At 34.9% G+C, this 16,850-nt stretch overlaps 1 protein-coding gene across 3 annotated transcripts; it reads left to right on the forward strand.

The window, feature by feature from the left end:
- The first annotated feature begins 728 nt into the window (after positions 1–728).
- Positions 729–16,810, forward strand: LOC143213758 (uncharacterized). 3 transcript variants are annotated; one of them, XM_076433899.1, is made up of 6 exons: positions 729–1,081; positions 4,634–4,870; positions 5,694–5,711; positions 7,322–7,423; positions 13,853–13,978; positions 16,299–16,810. In XM_076433899.1, the coding sequence occupies exons 2-6, from the start codon at positions 4,705–4,707 to the stop codon at positions 16,388–16,390; spliced, it is 504 nt and encodes a 167-aa protein (XP_076290014.1). In that variant the 5' UTR covers positions 729–1,081; positions 4,634–4,704; the 3' UTR covers positions 16,391–16,810. The 3 variants fall into 3 exon arrangements, with proteins under 3 accessions (XP_076290014.1, XP_076290015.1, XP_076290016.1); XM_076433900.1 differs by lacking the exon at positions 5,694–5,711 and having other exon boundaries at positions 762–1,081; XM_076433901.1 differs by lacking the exons at positions 729–1,081; positions 4,634–4,870; positions 5,694–5,711 and adding an exon at positions 5,718–5,883.
- Positions 16,811–16,850: the final 40 nt, after the last annotated feature.

A 16,850-nucleotide genomic window follows, 5' to 3' on the forward strand; every position in this document is an offset into this window, starting at 1 on the left:
GGAGATATTTAGGTGGCCTCCTTCAGCTGACACACCCTTGTATAATAAATTTTGGATCGATCGATTGCCCTTCAGGTTATCGCTTCTATTTTGTCTTTGTTAACAGTTCCATGAATATTTATTTGTAAGGATATCTTTATATATTTTTCTACACCGACACTGTTGTTCGTATAGCTGAAATAATTATTTCGTAAAACTTATAGTTTTATATATTAAGATGAAGTTGAATTATCTTTTGATAATAAAATTTACAATTGACAATAAAATTTAATGTAAGCATATCTAATGTTAAAAATGGCTTTTGTATGTATCCCAAGTATCAGATGAGTGCACAAGTTCGTGCTCTTTTTGAAAATAAAATTCAATGGTTAAATTTTAAAGATTTGATTAAAGGTTGGTTAAATTAAAATTAAAAAATGGTTAAATTTTGTACAATTAGAAAAGAATAGCGACTTTATAATTGAGTAATAAAGTTGTATTCTTTAAAATTTAACCATTAACCATTTAACCATTGAATTTTATTTTCAAATCGGGCGTGAACTTAAGCAATCATCTAATATATTATTTCAGTGAATCATGCAGAGATTAAAAAGAAAATGAACGATTTTATGTAGATATCGGCAAGTAAATATTGTCAAAAATGATCCAGAGCCGTGCGAGTATTAAATATTTCCATAGGTGTTCGCATAAGGGAAGTTCCATATTGTGTAATAATACAAGGCAGCCTGCTCTAGTAGCGGTGCCATAGTAAGCGCACTATAGGACGATGGCGGAGGTGCCTAACACTCTTTTCAGCCCTCGGCCGACAGTTCAACGTAGTCTGCAGTGTTCGACGGTTGCTCGTCCTCGGATCCGTTGTGTTTTCTTGCCGCCGTAATCTTCGCACAGTGTTTCCACTAATTAAACAACAAATTTACAAATGGAAACTTTTGTATTGCCAATTTGTACAACTGCAAATATGCTACACCGACGCGTTTATGGGAATAACAATACGCTTGCTCTGTGTTAGTGAACGAAATTTGCACAACATTTGCGAGAAACTGTCTTGAACTATTCTTAGTGAACGAAATCAAAAATAATGGTAAGAATATTAATATTATTTTTGCAATTTATCCCCGAAAAAGCTGAACAACGAAAAAGTGGCCACGCGAGTTGCGAAATTTTGTGAAGAACAAATGGCACGTGTTGTTGCATGACGATAGTGTGTTTCGGAGAATGTTTTTTAATATTTCGATCACTTTCTGAATTATTCGGAACGATGTAGGAAAGATATCTTTTTCTCATAGTTTTTCCCTTCTTGCAACAACAACGAAAGAACGAAGATAATTCGCCGGGATCGGAGTTCATGCCGAGATAAACGTCCTCCTCGAAAAAAATGTAAGGGAAAGCTTGCTCTGAAGATAACGACTGTGCCTCCACTTTCTCAGTAAAAACTGAAATCGTCGACACGTTTTTAAACATTGGAGCACATCTTCCTTCATTACAATGTTCGGGATAACAAGATACAGCTTCTTTCGCAACGCAAAAACGTTTGTTTGTTAATTACCTAGTGGCGAAACCCGAATTAGGCTGCTTCATTAAAACTGAAAACTACCTTTCCATTCAACAATGCTGCTGCGAACAGTTCCGCGAACGGCGAAACCGAATTTTTATTAAGTCGATATTTATACACAATTAATGAATTCCAAAGGCTGTCATTCCTTACTGAAAATAAGGTTCTAATGTTAGCCAAGATACTAACTATCACGAAGACAACTCGAAGTAAAAAAAAAATGCTAGCGGTAGACTTCAAATGACAATTTAAAAAATATTGAACATTTAAATCAATTGCAAGAAACAGAAACCAAAAAGAAAATTCTGTTTTATAGATTGACAATTATTGACGATCAATTCAATTGTTCTTACTATTGTAAATACTCAATTCTGTCATAATGATAGTGATTGACTCTATTTGGAGTAAAAGCTTTGACACGTGCCACGGAAAAATAGAAGAAACTCGCCCACAGTCAATTTGAACGTTCTAGACTGCCGCACGTTGTCTAAAAGGTTGCTATAAAGTTACAAGATAAATACAGTTTGTTAGCTACGGCGTTATTCTTCGTGCTCCGCGTCTTCTTCAACGTCTTCAGAAACCGAGCAGACTCGTGACATAATTTCTTAAGCGAATATTGCTTTAACCAACTTCTAGATTACTTCGGAGTAGTTTGTTGTTGTTTGCAGTATTTCTCCAAGTTTTTCTAAAGAGGTGGAGAAGTAACTTCATACAGAAAATGTGGATAAAATCAGCAGGAAGACATTCCACGATGCCACCTTGATCCGAACAGCCAAGATATCCGTGTTTCGCGTACAGAGCCCTTAATTGGACTTAATTAACGATCGTCCGTCTTTGTCGTCAGGCTGTGACTCACAAACGACTATAACTTCTAGTACTTACCTTACTTTGTCTTTACACTGTTCTTACTTACCCTCTGCGCTTTCAACCGTGTTCATAAGTACTTTAACACTAGGTTTACGCAGCTCTGATAATTACTATTTTATAAGAATAACAAGGACGCGTCCATCCAAATTTTTAGCGTGACAAATTCATTCGTAACCCTCACAATCAATCAAGCGGAATTTTGTTTTAAATTCAAACTCCTTGCTGGGTTCTTCCAATGATAGAGATCACTTTCAACCCTTGAATATATTTTCGTTTCTCGCGAATGAATAATATAAAGACAAAGGAATACTAGAATGTTCGTTTAAAAAATTGTATAAAAAACATGAATATTTAAAAACGATTTACCGTTCGTTTGTTTTGCAATCGTAAATACAACGGAGTATATTGTCGTACTATAGAAGAAAATAATTTCGAGCGAATACTGTAATGTTTACTCAAAATGTTGGAAAATGAATACTCTGGTGTTTATGTAACAAGCTGTAATAAACATAAATATCTTCAAAAAAGAAAAGATATAGCCTCTGTTTATTTTACAATAACACCATTTCTTGAAATTCACTTGTTGAATGCTGGTTGAACAATCCTGTAATGTTCAGGTACAGAAGAATATTTAGAAAAAGATTTTGGTAACATTTGAGAACACAGAAGGCAGCATTTTGCCACATTCGTGAAGGACACGGAGGGATGAATCATTCCCGAAATGAAATGAATTACGCGATCGATATCAGAACCTCTCGTATTCGTCAACCGCGTGTTTCGCGTGCAGACAGTACCATTTCAACACAGGCATAACGTGGACAATAGATCTGTAGATAAGATGATGTAATTATTTAATATTACCATGAACTTGTATTGTGATTACGTTTCACGTTGTCTTCCGTATACTTGCAAAAATTAGGTACGCTAATAGGTTTATTTGATAGTATCATGTCGTCGAGTTGTAGTTCTGCTTGATGACTTTGTTCTCGTACGATTCTGACTTATATAATAAACTTGTGCTCGAGTAATTGATAACTAATAAGCGTACAATTCTGTATCTCGAAATTTTGTTCAATTGCCTTCTATGAATTTTCTTCAGTTAGTAACTAGACGAACTGCCAGTATAATATAATTACAAGGTAATTGAAGTGAAAGTAACTTCTAAACATTTTCTATAATTATAAATAACATTCTCGTAATTATAAATTCTTTTTAATGTAATACGTTTCATGTATAATAAACTCGTCTATTAACATTACATTTTGAATAAGATATGAACAACGTGTAAACATTATGAAGTAACCATGAAAGTCTACAAAAATTGTTTAAACTTAAACTTTCAACTATAAGTGCGGAAAATTTTACGGTATTACATCTTCGTAGAACAATGAAAATATTTTGCTGTAGTCTGTGAGAACAGCTTGAAAACAACGAACAAAGTACCATAATTCTTTCGGAAACAGAGGATCTTTTTTAGGATTTACCTTGGATCAGGATGATGATACAGCAATCGTTATCGTTTGTATGGCACTGTCCCGTCGCATTCTTATCCTGTAATCTTGCATACACTTCCGGTTGCGACAATCATTATACTACATACTATGCGTATGAAATAAGTTTGGATACCGAAGGAAAAGGGTACGAAACTTTTAAATCAAAATGTAAAGAAACATCGAAGAAGAAATTGCTAACCACGATGCACTTTATAAAAAAAATTTTTTTTAATTAGCACGTTTCTTTCGACAATATCTCACTACTGATGTTTATATAAAACTGGCATCGCTAAGACTTTATAAGACGGAATTAGTCAAAAATTCGGAGAAAATTCACAGTCGTGTGTGCCGTCAGGTAGAACGCACATGATTTTTTTCGTAATTTTTCGTTAAGCAGAACGGAAGAAACCAAGCATAATTTATTGAACCGCGCTCACCCTATAGGTGACGAACCACTATAGGGGTTCGGACTTGAAACTTGCCACTGAATGTTTTGAGTGCCCCATCGATGGCATGAAGTTGTGAGGTTACACAAAAATAGTAGCCCTACACGATCTAAGTCGGAGCGCGGATCCGAGGATCCGGTTTAGATCAAGACTTTACTGTGTAACTAAATCACTGAATGGTTCATATGAAACACCATTTATTGTGCAAACCGATAAATCTAGCACTGTTCTTCGTTTAGTTCTACTGTAATTAAGAAATGTTTCTCTGCGCGAAGGACCGAATCGAGGTGGACTTCGCATGATCGGATCGCGGTGACTTCAAAGATGTCGAGGAAGAGGCCCTAGCATGAACCACGCCGCCGCATTCAAAATTCTGATACTGTTGCTAAACCTCGGGAATCTCGAGTCGGTCACAGTGGTGAACCATCATCCGGACGAGGAGTATTTCCTGGAACATGAAGTCCTCTACAAGGATGCAATCGCCGAGGCGAAGAAGCTGAAAATTTACCCCGGTACGAAACCTCGCACACTCTGTACACACGTACACACAGCAAAAGTGTTACGTTCCTTGTCCGACTTCATTCTACGTCTGGTCTATAAAGCATCTTTACGAAGCACAGAAATCTATTTATCTTTCCTCCGAGAATAGCTTCTCTTTGATCCGTTTAAACGGCTACTTCGGGCCTGTATCCTCGACCAGCGAATTAACTTCATCAGCCTCTCTCGTTCTGTTAACTCCCAGACGTCGGGAGATGGGTCCATTTCGACCCGCGGTTATCAAAATTGCATCCGAATTTCAATTTTTCAATAGCCAATTGAAATTGTTGGCTCGAGCAACGATGGATGAGAGATTTCCTTAAGGTCTATTAGCTTTTATTGTTGTCCCAGCAAGTCCCGCTCTCATGTCAAATTTGCGCTTTATACTTTGTCATCCAACGTTGTTCCAGCTAATAATTTAACACTAGGTTTACAGAGCTCTAGAATAATTCCACAGGGAAGCATCTTTACAATCTTAATAATCGCAAATTAAAAATATTAGAACCCGTCATTTTGACGAATCCCGTAAACCTAGTGTTAATTATTGAATTATTGGCTGGAACAACGTTGGAAGATATGAAATCACAAATTTTACAGGAGAGCAGGATTTTTTAATGGGAGAACAATAAAAGCTAATAGACCTTAAGGAAATCTCACATCCAACGTTGCTCCAGTCACCAATTCATTTATGTTGATTCCAAGACGAAGATTGATCTCAAAGAAGTGGTTTGAAAAATATTTGAAAGACAATTGCTACATGCCTGCCAAGGGTTAATTTTTCATTTTCCTGTATTGCAGCTGGTATGGATGAAAAAGGTATCGCGATAGATTCGCACAGGCAGCTCACTGTTGTCTGTTTAGGCTTTGTGCATGAAACCGGAGGACAGACTATTATTGGCGTATTCGATGTCTGAAAATTATCGAGCATCCGAACCGATCGTTTATTTCTCCAACGTAGCATTACAATCGACAGGAAATAGCAGCCAAGGTTACCTCCTTTGTTAGCGACTCGAAACTAGACAGCGATTAGTTTAGTTTCTGCTCTTTACAGTAATTTAGAGAGAATCGATCCTGAGCGTAGCTGATCTTAGTGTTTACCGCTACTTGTTATGCTGTAGAACTGTAAGCCTTCATTTCTTTAGTCATTATTTATGCAGCAAATATAAACATATATGTACCTGATCCACACTTCATTCTGTACAAGCTATTCTATGCTAAATATAAAAGTAGATGGACTCATTTATACTAGCCCACACCATAGAAGTAAAATAAACATTTCACAAAAATTGTAAATAGACTGTCCGGGTTCATAAATTGTGGCCATTCATATTCTAACGGGAGATCGAAAAGGTTTAGTAAATAGAATAAAATTGTTTCAATGTTGGTACAAGTTTAGAGCATATTTCCAATTTCTGTTAAACACGCGTAAAAATTTTCGAAACGTTCCAAAGTTACGGTCACTGAAACCTAGACGGCGGATTTTATGCATTTCTGAGAAAAATGAGTGGATGTAATTCAAAACAATAAAAAGATTAAAAGATTTTAACAATGTCGCTATTTTGACCACATCAAGTTGATTAATGAGCAAAATTCACTTAGCTCCTATAAATTGCAATTGATGTATTTAAATATTATTTTGCATAAAAATCCGCAGTCTACTGATATTCTACCAGAAAAACTAACACTGAATAAATGAAATAACAGTCGGTACAAGGTAAGAGTCTGCTTTTAGCTATACCGGTAAACATTGTTTAGGCTTGCAAATAACGGAATGGAAAGCAGCGTTTATCTGCGACCGGTGAACGTACCTGTATGCAAAAGCAATATCTTGAATAATGCCATCGCGTACATACAGACAACACCGATTTCAAAACAATCGCGTGAAACATCGAGACAGCAATTATCGTGAATCATGCTAATATCCCGTCAGTTTAATACGATTGTCTCGTATTTTAATAACACCGCCCGGAATCGAGGATAGCGATGCGTAATTTTAAATTGTCCAATTAAAATAGTAGATGCGTAGTGTGTAATTTTTAAGCTTCGGCGGCACAGTATTTTTGCAATACATAGTTTTAACTATGTAGTACGGCTGCGACCTAAATGCTTTACCGTTTGTACTGGCGTAAACGATTGTCCGCTTTTCCATAGTTAATTAATAATTTCCAGTTAATAGTTGAGAGTTGCAGTAGACGGTTAATTATGTGACGCATCAATGACGAAGTAGCATGTGCCATTCGTGTGTCATTCGCGCATTATTTTAGCGGGTACAATTTTTCAAACAAATGACGTTCAGAGAGAAATGTTAACAATCAGTTGTTGCTCTAAACATTGTTGTAGTATTTCATGTAGTGCTGTAGTCCTCGAATGCAAATAACGGAATTTTCTAAATGATCAAATGGAATATATTTATAAAACTTTTCCAGGACCAATTCCGGGATGCAAGCCTTGCACGAGTTCAGAGATGAATTATTGCGCTGATGAGAGCGTCATAAACGATCATTGTTGCTGCGATGGCAGCTTTAACGGTGAGTGCTATGATAACCTTGCTTCTTCAGATCTATTTTGAGTAGTGCATTCTTTTTATACAATTTCTCACGCGTTTGTTTATCGGTCCTAATAATGAGGAGCAGTTATGATGACTAAACTGTGGATCTTTATACAAAATAGACATTTTCTGCACGAATTCCAAGAAACAGGAGCCGAATAATTAATAAACTGATAATTACAGACTCCGGATTTTATGCATTTAAGACAAAAATGAGCGAGTGCAATTTATAACAGTGAAAATATTGAAATACTTTAAGAGTGTTAATATACTGTTTTCACCACATTCAAATTATTATTAATGAAGAACATAAATTTATATTTAGTTCCGGCGTCTTGCAATTGATGCACAACCTTTTTATTCTGCATAACCATCCAGAGTCTACTGATAATAATGTGTCGGTATTCTCAATTCATTCAATTCCCCAACTACAGTGTTCCCGCGATTACATCAATCGCGACTTTCGGGTATGCCGATGATGTGACTTTTTTATTCCTACTAGGAGGTTCCCCCTTGGGCGGTCCAATCGTGCTACAAAGAAATTAAGCTATTAGGGTGTTTAAATTGGGGTTTTATGATACTCGATGTATCATTCTCAGGTATGGAATAGCATTAGTACAATACAACAATATCCCGCTTAGCACCGTTGTTTACCCAGGATCGTCGTTTACACTTGGGAAAGTTATCCAAGAAATCTATGTTCGGCACACACGTAAAAAATCGTACTACCATTCGTTTGCTGAGACTCGATACCCCTGAGGTTCTCACAACAATCGCGGGAACACTGTATTTCAAGTTCCACAAAAAAAATCTTATTTTTATATAAGATCTTATCCAAGTAAATGATAAGAATATTTTGTCCTGAGACATAGACAACAATTTCTGTTCTTAATCATTGTAATCGATTGAAAATAATGCAACAGTGTTTCTAAATTCTTTAAATGTATTTACTGTTCTGTCCTTGATCTACATACTTTTGTTACAAAAGCTTAAAGATATACAGTCTAATGATAACTGGACTGCGGATTTTATGCACTTATAAAAAAAATGGGCACGTTCAATTGAAAGCGGTGGACGAATTACAAAGATTTAAGGACATCAGTGTATTAATTTCAGCTTAATAAGACAATTAAAAGAAAAAAGAATTTTCTATCTGGCACCTGTGTCTTGCAATCAACGCAAACATGTTTTATTTTGCATAAAGATCCGCAGTCTAATGATAACCTTGCTTCTTCAGATTTGTTTTGTTCGCCATAATTGCGAACCGTTCGAAATGAATTCTTTTTGTACATACGGTTTCTTCTGTTGATCGGTCTCGATAATGTGGAACAGTTACCCAACCAGACGATTTCGTTGATGTTTATTAGCTTTCCCATTACCTATCGGTCACGTATTGTTACCGTCCTTCGCTTATTTCTCTCTAGAAATCACCTGAGAATAAAAACAGCAAAATCGCGTGTAGACAATTCATGCGTAAAGAATAATTGACCGTGCAAACATCGGTGACACGATTATGCAACTCTTTACGGAATTTTCGAATAAACATAATGGGAACTGGAGTCGCTGCATAATACCCGTACAACAGAGTAACAGATCTCGTAATCTGAATCATATAGACACACGATTAAAATCGCATGAATGCACGTCCTCCTGTTGTGCTTGGAAAAAATACTGCGGCGAAACATGAACGGTAATGCAACAATACTTGTGCCAAACAAAGCAGTTGTTTCACCGAATGAAAATGTTGATGATTTTATGCAGTTACGACAAAAATGGATAGGCAAAAGAGGCACGTTATAGTTTCAAACAGTTGAAATTATTAAAAGTAGAAATGAAATAATGAAATAACATATACAATCTAGCTGCTCTACCATAAGAAAATATTTTTATTTATTTACAATCGATTATTGTCGACACAGTTTCGAGCCGAAGGATTTAATAATGATACTACTCGGGCAAGAAGGGAGGCGTTATGATAGGGGAAGCATTCGGACCAATAAAAAATGCATAAGCTCAGCAGCACCTTTAAATACAGCTGGACGGAAGGACAATCACCTGTTCAGGAAATTATCGTTAGCAGCAAAGAATCCATCCTTGTTTTTCACACGCATGTTAATGTCAACAGGCATAGGATGGTTATACCGGGTGACTAACACGAAACAATGGCGTGTCTGCTAACAGGGCTACTTCGTATTCCAGGCGTCCTTCCTTCGAACTCTTTACATGACTATCGGTCATCGGCCCCTAAATTTATTTGCTTAAGTTTCTGATTAGCATATCTCCGCGCGACCTTGCTTTCTAGAACGGACTACGAAATAATAAATTTCATTAATAAATCATACGATTTTAAGCCGTGACTAGCGTGTAACTGCTGTATTGTTTTTAGCGATTACTACTGTATGCAATCATCCACTGAACATGTTAGTCACAGTATTTTAATTCAGTGTTAGTGACGCTGTCATATTTTGTCAGCAGTTTATCAATCATCATCATGTTTTATTTCAAGTAATCCTTATTCTATAGTTTCAATAAAGCGGCATTTTAAATGGGGTACAAAATGTTGGTAAATAAAGTATTTTTATTGGGTTGGAGAGAAAGTTCGTAGCGTTTCCAAATTAAGAATCGAAGATAAAATTAACGTTATTTATTCATATGTTTATTCAATAAATGGCAAAAAGTAATGGAACAGAATGTAAAATTGATTAAATCTATGAAAATAAATATCTGAACTTTAACTTTCAATTTTAATTTACAAACACTACGAACTTTTGTTCCAACCCAATATTTTCATGATCTACAGTCTAGAATAAAATAATGTAACTTTGCATTATGAAGAGTATTCAAAATATTTCAAAGAAAATATAAATAAAATATTTCAAATAAAAGTCTCAGAATTTCTCCAGCACTATTGTGTATTACTATATATACAAACATTTTTAAATAACATGTTACGATATACAAAAATAGTATTACGATCATAAAAAATTACTTTTAGATGAATTTTACTCAGGATTAACGAGTCTGATAGTGACACGAAAATGTATGCAAATGTCACGTATATCGTTGCAATTTTTCCGATGACGATCATGTGCTATACACTATCGCAAGTTCATAATTATGTTTGTAGAAAATTATTTTTTTATTCATCGACCTCTCTTCGTTCCTTGAATCCTTGGGAACATACTGATTTCTGAATCGATTGTTAAGCGAACAATTCATAATGAATGACTCGTGAACCCAACCTTTTGGACGTTAATGTATGTGCTCATGCATAATGTTGTAATTGCGTAAATATTTTTCACTTTTCTCAGAAGCCATTATAATACTTCAATATATGGGTTTTATTGACAATTCTAAAATACATTTCTAGATTATTATGCATTTATGACGACAATAGAATGGATGATACGAAACTGTAAACATAAATATCAGAAGAATCTTGCTATATCATTTTCAACTGATTGAAATGATTGAACGAAAAAAGTACATTTTCATCGATCTCGTATAAGTATAATCGACTTCGAAAATTTTAAATATACAACATTTATTTTTTTCCTTTTATATTTGAAAATTACCGATTTAAAAATGTACTTTCCTTTTTTCAAATTGAATCACTGCTTTTATTGTTGCAATTATGTACTCCTGAAAGATTCATACACACACGTAAATGAAAATCTAGCTTTTAGCCGAAACGTTCAATTTTTGATTTATTTTGTATTCAAGCAGGAATTTGCAAAATCAAGAATTTCCGGACGAATTCGTAAGATTGTGTAATATTTTGATATGCACAACACAATATTCACTGTTAACGCACGTCAAGTGGGATACGCGAATAGCAGTAGCAATAAAATTGCGTTACTGCACGCACCACGCAGCACGTATCGAATACGTGAGTTCGTTTCGATCAGTCATACGAATCGCACATTCTGCCTTGCACTTTTCTATTCGACCGGAACGATTAAACCGTTGGGCGGCGCCGTTCAAATCGATGCTAATGCTCACCGTTTTGTTCACAGAAACGACGACTATTATAGCACTTGACTGCTAACGTTTATCCAGACTTCTGTCTCCACAATAAATTTCAAAACTGCGAAATTGCATAATATTATATGCATCGTTCCAATTTAACCCCTTCCCTTACGATTTATTTTAAGGGGTTAGACTCCTTTTTCCAAGACTGCAAGGGTGCGGGATTCGCCTTTTCATTTCTCGATAATACAAACACGGGGTTTTTCAGTAGTCAAAAACGATAGATAAAAAATCGATCTAAAGTATGTCCCACGACAGAGTAATCCCGTTTCGCGCAGCTTTCCGAACATCTTCTAGATGGTGGGGGCGCAGCGAGCCTATCATCTCTAACTCCACTACCCATTCCTCATTTTCTTGAACCAATTAGGGCAAGGATGCGCAAAGACGAATGAAAACTGGTCTTTCCGCGGGGTTACTCTCTCGTGGGATATACTTTAGACCGCTATCTCCCTCGAAAGTCCTATTTTTCGTTTACGAGGCGTAATTTGCATTATTTCTCATAGCTACGTGCTGCCGAATGATGCAAATTACGCCTCGTAAACGAAAAAATAGGACTTTTGAGGGAGATAGCGCCCTAGATCGATCTTTTATCTAGCGTTTTGGACTACTGAAAAATCTCGTGTTTGTGTTATCGAGAAATGAGAAGACGAATCCCGCACCCTTGCAATCCTCGAAACGAGTCTACCGCCTTAAGGTTTCAGTGATTAGAACTTTCTCCGTAGTTCGTAATTTCCTAAAAAAGGAGAAAGTTTATATCTATTATATGCCTACATGTTCTCCAATAACTAGACATTAACCAAACCAAAATAGAATTTCAGCTCGGTTTAAAGGAAATTAATAACATACATATTTATTAGACTCTGTTCAGAGTCTTCATCACGAGTCTGACACGAAATTGTTGGCCAAGGGGTTATTGTTGTACCAATCTCTTATTTCTGACATTTGTCTTGTTCCTGTTGGCACGGTTTGCAACCATTTGTTCTTGCAAATAACTGTGGAATATTTAATCTGGTTACAGGAAACCGTAATTAAGTCGTTTCATTTTACTACTTTGCAACCATCATCGTTATCTGTGAATGAAGCAAAGAGATACGGTTTGGCCCACTTACACAAACTGTTGCGAACGCCTTAAGCTTTCAAGTAACTGTATTTTAGATAAGCTTTATAGATGAACTTTAGGCAAACTTTATATAACAATTGAGTTTTACAAATATAAAACATCCTGATAAAAATTAAGAAATAAAACTATATATTTTCCTTCACACAGTGAGAAAATTAATCTTTTTATATGATCTTTTTATTGAAAGTATTGTATTAAAATCGTATTTTTATTACTTTGTGTCTCACTTGCCTACTCTTTTTTTATTATAAATGCGTAAAATCCGCAGTCTAATTATAATTATAAATACTGTTAATTTAGATGATTGCCTTATATAAGTCGGAAAATAAAATTGCTACCTCCTGACGGAAAGCTCCGCAAATAAATCCGATTTATGGTCACCGGTTACGCTGCCGGAACTGAGAGAGAACCGGAAACCCTAGCAACACGTTACATGCATTGGTTAATCGACCCAAGTACAGAACCGGTTAGTTATCGCGATATTTCGTTTCGTGTTCGATTGTTTTATCGACCGTAGAGGCGATATATAAATCGAGGATTCGTCATGTTTCGTTTCAAAACAAATTCCAAATCACAATTGCACTCTTGCAGCTGTGCTAATTTGAATTTTCTTGTCGCGAAAAGTAGAAAACCTTTGCAATTTAATCTCGAACTATTAAATAAGACAATTGTTGATCTTTTGAAAATCCTCAAACGATATTCATGATATCCCTTATTTAGGATCATTTCTGTTAACATTCTTTACGCATGCTACACGACAGTAATTATTATAATTACTGATTAATTACAAGGCTGGCAGAATAAGGATTATATTTTCAATGTGAAGGCATTTCCATTACTTTCTCCACATTAATTATTATGCAGTCAGAATTCTGTTAATTAATTCCCACTGTGTTACATTTAATCGTGTGAATATTTTAGTTACTGGAATATCCATAGACTTCTTAAAGTTACACATATTTAAAATCACTCATCTCGGACGAAATAATGAAACCTTTTAGGCTATGAAAAATATTTTGCTATTGCTATTCAAAGAATTATTAAAAAATGCTCGACTATTAATAATCGACCAGTTAGGAACTGTTAAATAATCACTAGTTGGTAAAGTGTTGTTCGACACTGTTAAACTCCTATGCACACACACTTTCGAAACACCCCGTAGATTTCTAACGTTTCTGTGATTTTCATTGATCGCAACTTTTTTTCTCATGCATAATAGAAGCGATCGTGTTTAGTATATTTATCAGTCTATTGTTTTAGAGGTATTCCCTTTCGTCAAGCATACTTGTCGCGTGGGACCAGAAGAATGTAAAGTGCATGCTGGGGACTGCGCTGAATACGCGAGGTTACGGGAATGCTGTTGTCATTCCTATTTAGCTTCTTACTGTAAGTATTACTTTCCCAATTACACCTTTCAAGCCTGTACAATAATTAACGAAAATACTTGGTTACCGCTGTACACTCACGTCCATAAATCAGCTTCCATTATTGCCTGGAAAATAAAAACTGTGACCTTCTCCTAAGTTCGTAAAGCAATCTTCGGACAAGTTCGGATTCTCGAGAAAGTTGCCTATATTGAAACTATGATAATTTTTACAATTTCGATATCGACAATCGAATCCACTGTATATGTATGATAAAAATCGCTAAAAGTGAATAAATAGCTTGTTATTTTTATAAGCAAGTGTAAAATATAATCACATTTAGTGCGTTTACTGATAAAAGTTTGTACTACGAGCTATTTTAACTTGAAAATTATACATTTCTATCGACCTAGAATAATTCCCATTGTATTAGGTTGTTGCGTATGAAATGTCCGATTTTAGAATGCAATTCTTATATAAAACGTTTCGATCAAGAAATGCTATTACAAGTCTATAGGTTTATTATACATAAAACTTTGAGGTAGAAAGCTAACGTTCCACGACCGGTTCTAGATTTTTTATTTCACAATTAATGAAATTATAAAGATGCAACCACGTGCCTGTTACTTTTATAGTTTTATATTTACTCTATATATAATTTTACTTTTAAATCAAGTTTATTTTAACGTTAACCAATGCGACTGTCGTGTGTTTCTTAAACATAACTTATTGACGATAGCATTATGTGATTTTTGGTAAAAAAAAAAAAAGTAACAAGAAACTTAAAATTTGTAGATAGAATACATCGGGTACACAAAATTGTGTTTGTTTAATGTCACTACTAAAAATCGGACGTTTCATATGCAACAACTTAATACTTGATTTTTTACATTTTATGGGTATGAAATTGATAATACCTCGTACAATACTTAAATGTAGTGTAATTAAATAACATATTTAATAATGTAAACAATATTGTGAATAATGGTACCGTAATTTTAAGTGGTGACTCTGAATCAGCCCTGGACTGCTATAGCCGGGGTTTTGCCGATACTTTTTAGACATTTTTACCTGTAAAATGTCTACTTATTCAAATCGCGTACAGCAAGAAAGAAGGGAAATTGTTGGATTGCATATTACGGGTTCACATACTACGGTAGATAGAATGGCGTCATCTCGAATTTCCGGTCATCGAGTACAGCTTCATGGGTCATTGATCGGCGACTCTCCTGAGAAGTGGGAAAGATTTCGAAAGAGCTTTCAATGAACCCATTTTCATAGTATTATCGTGATTATACTACGAAGCGCATAGATTAGAATGCATCGCGCGATCAGTTCAAATGTTATCGTCATTGAAATGGTTCAAGGAAGATACGATTTATCGTACAGTTGTACAATCGTGTTTAACATAAACTCTTTGAAGTATAATGAAGACATTAAATCGATACGATTGTGCAATTGTTAATTGACCATCTGAAAGGATTTGCTGTATGTTTTCGGGAGGTAAACAAATGCTTTTGTTAAGATTCTGTGTTTCCTAGTTAGTATTGGAGATATTTGTACAAAATGTCTTCCCATAGTTTTCCACTTTAACACTGAAGCTGATTTAACCCCTTGCCAAACTTGTGACGAAGATTGCAAACAGAATGTACTAGACACAAATGTTATTAATTTTTAACGAAATATAATAATCTATTCTTCTGTTATCAATATTTGAGCTTTAAAGAGTCAATAAAACCGGGAGATTTTCGTTGAAATAGCATATGAGGGATAAAATCGAGATCAGCTAGAGTTTGATGACTTATTTTGTATGATTTACATTATGGTGAATGGTCAATGTAGTAAATCTGACTGTACACGAATGATTGTAGAGGGTTACACATTCTGATTCTGTTCTCGAATGATAGAGTAGAGTTAGACTCCCTTTTGAACGTTAAGGAAAAAAAATTATCTTATCAAAGTCCATGCGGGTTCTAATGAAACACATGTTCGTGTGAAACTGTTCAATACTCTTGAATGTGCAAACCCCATTCAATTAAAATGTGTAGTTCGTTTTTCTAAAGTAATTTATGATTAAAGAAAACTTATATTTTCGGTAAAGCATTTAGTTACAGCAGAAATAATTGATTTACACTTAGGTAAAATAATATACTTTTTATTCCAGAATATTTATAATATTTCATTTTTTATTGCTAATTTAGCGTGTATCTTACACATTTAAGTTAAATTCGCAAGTCAACTTAATATCACAGGAATTATGACGATCATTAGCAAAGTACACTAAAACTAAAATAATATAAAAGAATTTCTTGACTTATTATTAACGAAATGTTTGATTTCAGGGAAACATTTGGCGAATAACGCGCAGTCGTACGCAGGCACATGCGTTACAAAGTTCCTGGCGATATTAGTGGTGCTCAGGTTACTCGCATAACCGACAGAAATACCAAATATTTTGTATAATACGGATTATTCTAATAAATTATTTTTCCATGAAAATATACCGGAGGTACAACAAAATCGAATTTGTACAGATTTGATAACATTTGTACTTTTACAAACGTCCTTGAACAATCTGTTTCGAGCCATTTTGACAAATCGAGTACAAACGTGTATTTAAACATTTTCTTTAGCAATAATTCCAGTTAACTTCCCCTATCAATTTCTGATGTTCTCAAAAACTTTCAAGTTTCTGATTATGCATTTATAATTGACGTATTGCGTAGCACGTGAAACTTTGTGGGTCTCGTAAATTTATTGAACATGTACGTAAATAATATTCCAAATACTGTTTTTTTGTGATATGTGTAATGTAAGAAGAAAATAAAAAATCACAGAAAAGTGTTTTCTATTATTTAGGTAGCATTCATTCTGTTTGTTCATATTTGTTACAT

This window comes from Lasioglossum baleicum, chromosome 11 (assembly GCF_051020765.1).
Source record: "Lasioglossum baleicum chromosome 11, iyLasBale1, whole genome shotgun sequence".
NCBI lineage: Eukaryota > Metazoa > Arthropoda > Insecta > Hymenoptera > Halictidae > Lasioglossum > Lasioglossum baleicum.